The 6,637-nt window shown below is 39.6% G+C and overlaps 1 protein-coding gene across 1 annotated transcript; it reads right to left on the bottom strand.

Moving 5' to 3' along the window:
- Positions 1–759: 759 nt before the first annotated feature.
- LOC147608262 (uncharacterized) lies at positions 760–3,388 on the bottom strand. Its single transcript, XM_086788917.1, has 2 exons — positions 3,240–3,388; positions 760–2,940 (listed from the first exon to the last, which is right to left on the bottom strand). Exon 2 carries the CDS (start codon positions 2,845–2,847, stop codon positions 994–996), a length of 1,854 nt encoding a protein of 617 aa, XP_086645043.1. The 5' UTR covers positions 2,848–2,940; positions 3,240–3,388; the 3' UTR covers positions 760–993.
- Positions 3,389–6,637: the final 3,249 nt, after the last annotated feature.

Raw genomic sequence — 6,637 nt, 5'->3', positions numbered from 1 at the left:
GCTATCGGTTTGATGATATTTGAGGAACAATCAACTAGCATTGATGCAAATAATAATAATTATTGGCCGTTTCTTGCAAGTACCAACAAGAAGAACTTCACAAGTGCTCTTCAAGGACAAATGCTTATTGGCCCTATCTTAACTAAATCCTAAATGTGGGGATGTGTGTTCAAGTAAAAAAGGGGCCAAGTCCAAAAGCAGATTTTAAAAACAGCCCTACTTGCATGAACCTGCTGTCTCAAAACTATTCGGTAAACATAAGCAAAAGAGGAGCAAGAGAAGGAATTTGACCTAAACGAGTCTGCGCCAACCATGCTGAAACTACTCCATTCCCCAGAACTCCTATATGCACGTGCAACCAGACCACGATTGTGGCTCATGTGAAGTGTAGTGTATCTTCCTTTTTTCTACCAGCTTTATCTTGCACATTTTTCCATATAGTAATGCTGACCCCCCTCTCTCTCTCTCTCTCTCTCTCTCTCCCTCTCTCTCATACAGACCCTCTGGGTCTTTTGTAGACTCTCTCTCTTTCTCTCATAGACCCTCTAGGTCTTTTGTAGACATTAATCTCTCTCTCAGTTTTTCTTTCATTATCCATCGTGGAAACTTTTTTGTACTGTATTTTGTCTCATAGACCCTTGAGGTCTTTTGTAGATGTTAATATAACTCTCTCTCTCTCTCTCTCTCTCTCTCGTGTGTGCGGGAAGCCCTGTGAAACTTGTGAGTTTCTTTAAAGTGATAGTAATAGAGACTGATCCATGGGGGGTAATCCAACTATAAGGACAAGTGATTACACATAATAACCAACTCCGTATTACATACGCAATCAGAAATGTGTTAAAAGGACTTTTTCAACACAAATTTTCAAATACATTACACTTACACAGGGTTCCCAGAACGTGACACATTGGCCAAGGCCATACCAGGTTAACAGCAAAATTCTAGTGTTGATACAAACAGCCCACACAGACAGTTATAACTTGTGTGTCCGGCCTATTTAAGCCTGTCCAAAAAGTCCTCAAGAGATCTATATGAAAACTGTGAGGGCTGATCATGTTTCGACCGGGCTGACATGTAGAAAATCAACCACACAACCAGAAAATATACCTGGGCTGTACAGATGACAAAAGCTGCTGCAAACTGACCAATCACTTGCTGGAGCAGCCAGCGAGACGTCCGGCCACAAACCATGGCCTCGAGCAGCCGGACCACTAGGGCCTGCACTTCCATGCTTTTCACCAGACTGTAGCTTCTTGAAATGGCTCCGAGGCCCCGATGGTTCCTCTCCATGATTGTAACCCAGCAAGCCACCACATAAATGCAGTACGCTATGCCATCAAAGATGTAGTCAAACCCGACAAACAAGCCTATGCGGACAGCCATCCCAAAATTGGTAGCGTCCACATCCATAAACGGGGACAGAAAAGCGAATGGAGTGGCAGATAATCTGAGGACCAGCTGCTCCACCTGCTCCATCTCCATCACGCCACCGAATAACGTCTTCATGAAGAAGAGGCTTTGCAGGCCACGCGAGGTTGCATGCAGGATTGCTAGCCACATAAGGCGCCCAACACCTGATTTCAAACTTGATCTTATTGCCTTCCTAGCACTGGCCCTCTTCCCCATGTGTGTAGTCACGACACTGTATGCTACTGACCCTAGAACCACTGAATGTTGGAATCCAACAACAGCAAGAAAAATTGTCACAGCTGCAGCCACCAAAAGAAACATGAGAAGCATTGTCATGCCACCATGAGGCATAGCCCCCTGATCCAACCCTCGTCCACCCAGTAGTTTGCCAGTGAAAAATGTCAAATCAATTGCGTCTATCACAGTTTCTTGGACCAATTTCTTCGTCTCGTTGGAAACTGTTTCAATCTTTAGATGTGGCAAGTCAGAAGCGGCATCTGTGTCCTCCTCATTCTTTTCAAACAGGTCCTCAAAAAGACTCTCGTCATCAGCTTCTTTACCGCTGGTTATCCAGTTCTTGCCTTCAAACTCTATGGTATCAGAGTCCACATTTTCACCTGAAATACCATTTTGATCAATCTGTCTCCCATTATCTGACAAACCAGTGACACCACCACCATCTTTGCCTGAATCCCCATCTTTGTAAACTGCCTCCTGTAAGCTTTCAAGTGCAGGAGGATTGTCAACAGTATCAGAGTCCACGTTTCCACCTGAAATGCTACTCTGATCAAGCTGTCTACCATTATCTGACATTCCAGTGGGACCACTGCCATCTTTGCTTGAATCCCCATCTTCTTGAACTACCACCCCCTGTAAGCTTTCCAGTTCAGAAAGATTCTCAGTGTCAGGAGAAAGTTCTCCATGATCCACCTCTTCAGGCTGAAGACCTAGCAGCTGTGCTGCATCGCTTACATCGCTACCCATCCCAGGTGAGGATGGCTCTCCATGCTTGAGCTCAGCAGCATCCTCAGCATCCCTACCCATCAGTGCTGACGTTGTCAGCTCTTCCTGTTTCACACCTTGAGGATGGAAAGCATGATCATCAGGTGGCAAGAATGCCGTAAAAAGGCGAGAAAGAAAAGAGTCTCCTGTGTCCGCTCTCCTGAGCTCACCACCCATATTTAATTCATTATTACGAGTTTGGACCGGCTGCTGCTTTGGCTCGAAAGAGAACTGGAACGAGAAGTTTGAGTTTTGTGCTGAAGCGGAGATGCCCGATAGCAAGGCAGAGCGCTCTACGGCCGTCTCATAGATGGACGAAAGTAAGGCAAGGGTAAACAAAAGTGGAATGCTTGCTTTGAATGAAATGGCGGCTTGTCGAAACAATCCCAGCACATCATGGACCTCCAATTCTGCTCTGCGATGATCCCTCGCCATCGCCACACTGTTGCTGCCCTCAGTTCCACAGCAGCATTTGATTTAAGTTTAAATCAAGATTAGGGAGAGATCGATCTTGATCAACAGACAATCCTGGACATCAAAGAGGAGAATGAATCAACAACTCTCTCTTTCTCTCTCTCTCTCTCTCTCTCTCTCTCTCTCTCTGTGTGTGTGTCACACACACACATAACAACAGTAGAACAGTAGACCCCAAGTGTTCAATTCTTAACCGAAAAATCAAAGTCGGAAACCATCCTTGTTACAGAGATGGATGTGAATTCTGTACCAAAAACCCTAATCCTTTAAAAACCCTAGAAATCACCAGGTGTGGAAGCCCTAGAAATCGCAGCAGTAGAGGGTACATCTGAAGCAGAGATGCGAATTCTTACCTTGATCAGGTGGCTAGTGGACTCCCGAAAAGCATCCCGAACCTTCGAATTCCCTAAAGAAATGAAGGAAAAATATGAAAACACGAAGAGAAAATGTATCTGATTTGTACGCATGATCAAACATAAAATACATTTGATTGTCCACACATTTCACATGCATTTGTCAATGTCTATATGTGTGTTGATTCTCCACACATTTCATATGCATTTGTCAATGTCTATATGTGTGCGCGTGTATATACGTATGTATTTATGTATATACATACATACATATATGTGTGTGTACGTATGTATATATGTGTGCGTATACACATTTAAAACAGATCAACAAAGCATCAAACATTTACTCTCATAGCCCCTGATTTCTGACCGCGCAACATATCAAATGGGCGTCATTCATCCAAAGCATCAAACATTTACTCTCACAGCCTCTGATTTCCTAATCTAAACCCGTGTAGGAGAATTCATAAAAGTGGGAAACGTAGGAATATATATTCCATGAAGTAACTCCAATTCATAAATAATAGAAAACGTGAGAATATATATTCTATGAATTAACGCCAATTCATAAATAACAGAAAACGTGGGAATATATATTCCATGAATTAACATGCCCCGGGGGTGAGAAGCAACTGTCTTGTCAATTGTCTCACAAAATCTGAAAGATTCACGGGCAAGTATCCATGTAAGATGCAATCAAGGACAAATAGGCAGTGATGGCATGATCAAGAAGTCATTGAGCCTCTTCGATGGAATGGCTTCTATACTTCACTAAATATCTGTGATAAATGGTTCCTCCAATACCTCTATTCAATTATACAATCAACAAAAAGTAATTGAGAATAGCAAATAATCATGAATTCACTTAGTAGTTCCGCTTAAAAGATGGTCGAGTAGTAGCTCTATAACTTTGTAGAAGAAGTCAGAATCTGATTCGATCGTTTACTAGGTCAAAGCCGTACTCCATATCAGGGTGGTCTTAAATAGCTACGAGAAAGAAAAAGAAAAACAATATGACTATTTTGATTGTGGAGCATTGCCATAGCTCTGATACCACTGTTGCGCAGTGAAACAAATTAAAATCCAAATAATCAAATTTTCACTTCAAATAATAATTTGTAAGAAAATAAAGCAGAGAGATATAAACACCATATTGGGTCTAATTTGCCTCCCCCATGTGTGAGAGCGAGTCTCACGCATGAATATTTCAATGATTTATTAAGATATGAAGTAATTTGGTACAATTAATACCTTTGATAGGGAGAAAACATCATCTCATCGAAGGAGAAAAGAGAATATAGAAAGAAAGGAAAGCTTTATCCAATGAACCTGTAATTCTTACAAATAATGTTTAATAGAGTTCTCTCTCTCTCTCTCTCTCTCTCTCTCTCTCTCTCTCTCTCTCTCTCTCTCTCTCTGTCATAAAATAATTAAACCATAAAAGAAAAACAATAAAAGAAACTAAAACTCTATGTAGATGTTTTGTGTGTCTTAGCCTATCATGGCTCCCTGTATGTAGATACAAGCTTATAACTTTTACAGCAGATGTAACTCTCTGGTCTTTTGCCACAATATATTCGAGTTCATACTAAAAAATACAAGAATAGTGTCGATCTACAATTTAGCGTGGGCCATTTTGCTAAATTCGGTCGTATATAAAAGTAGACTACTTTAGAGATGACTATTTTAAGAAAAGTTTACTTTTCTATCAATTAGCTTTTTAGTATACATATATTATTATTATATGATATAAAAGTATATTTATTTTACTTTTGGAAAAGTCTGTTTTAAGAAAAGTTTACTTTTCTATCAATTAGCTTTTAGTATACATATATTATTATTATATGATATAAAAGTATATTTATTTTACTTTTGATATTTTATTTTATTTTAATTTTAATAAAGATAATTATAACAATAATCAACCTTAAAGTATTCATAACAATCATTTTGGACATGCATGTCCGTTCGGGACATCTAAAAATGAGTCTCACAAAATATATTCCTAACCACTATCAGCTCACTTTCATTATCCCATCCAATGATCTACACTTACATCAACTACGCCAATCAATTAATAAATTAATTAAGTAAAAATATAAGTAACCATACAAAACTGAACAAAACAAGACGATGCAACCCATACTCTCATGCATGTACGAAATCACCCACATACATGCAAAGTAAGCTATGGTCGCCTAGATTTAGAAAGGCATCCCAATCTAAATTTGTCTAGGAGAATTCATAAAAGTGAGAAATGTGGCAATATATATTCCATGAATCTACTCCTTATAAGCATGAGTGATACATTCAGTCAAGGATTGTGAAAGCCTCACCATGATGCATGACTATATGTTTTACTTGTTTGCCTTGTATTCATTGTGAATTTTTTTGCTATGGACACCTGTGAAGGTACTACACAAGTGTGTGATTTGCCGTGCAAAGTGGTTAGTCTTATCACACAAAGATGATCTCCCAAGACCTTGACCCATCTCAATCAAACTTAGGTGTGGCTCCTATGAGGCTGGTTGGCTAGAGGGTTCTTGCCTTAAGATTAGTATAGCTTTTTAGATAAGGGTTTAATTTGATCTAATAGCTCACCATTAGAGCCCCTATCTTGCTTGTCCAAAACAAAAACAAGAACTATGTGTGTAGGTTACAAACCATCATCTTGTGCATAGTAACATCATCTAACTCATCACCTAGATTATCTCTTAGCTTTATGTTCTACTCCAATGGTGTTTCCATAGCCTCAAATTGCATTGGGCACTTGAAAGTTTTTGGTTGTGTGGCTTATGTACATGTGCCTGATGAGAGAAGAGAAGGAAATTGGATCCAAAAAGGCACAGAAGTGTGTATTCATTGGGTATGCACAAGACATAAAAGCATAAAAGAATTATAATCTAGCGAGATAAAACATGTCCTCATTAGTCATGACGTGATATTTGATGAGGTGGATAGTTGGTATAAGGAAAGTGAGAATGTCATGGTTGATGACATTGATGCCAATGTGGATGTATATTTACCATTAGAGAAGTCTACTAGTATGTCTAGACCACATGAGACATCTAGTAGTGATAATGTGAGTCTACTACCGAGCAGTTTGAGAAATGATGTGAGCACTACAAGTAGTGCTCTGCACAAAGGCAAGAAGAAGGTTGAGAATACATTAGCATTGGAAATGCAAGTTATGAATCATTTAATTTGGAAAGTCTTGATGATGAGTTGGGAATCCGAATGGTAAGGACTCTAGGTGTGTAAAGCATGACAAATATGTACCAAGCAGTTTGAGAAATGATGTGAGTCTATTACCATTAATAGCTATTGTAGGTGTCTTGTTCTCAACAAGTACATTGTTGTTGCACATACTTGTGCCCAATAGTAATTTGGCATACTCT

Source organism: Cibotium barometz, chromosome 53 (assembly GCF_041138505.1).
Source record: "Cibotium barometz isolate CiBa-2024 chromosome 53, ASM4113850v1, whole genome shotgun sequence".
Classification (NCBI taxonomy): Eukaryota; Viridiplantae; Streptophyta; class Polypodiopsida; order Cyatheales; family Cibotiaceae; genus Cibotium; species Cibotium barometz.
Note: the sequence above shows the minus strand (reverse complement) of the source record. Positions and strands in the feature narration are given on the sequence as shown.

Bases quoted from the DNA above. Each gene is read 5' to 3' on its own strand.
- LOC147608262 (XM_086788917.1), bottom strand. From the start codon at position 2,847: ATGGCGAGGGATCATCGCAGAGCAGAATTGGAGGTCCATGATGTGCTG.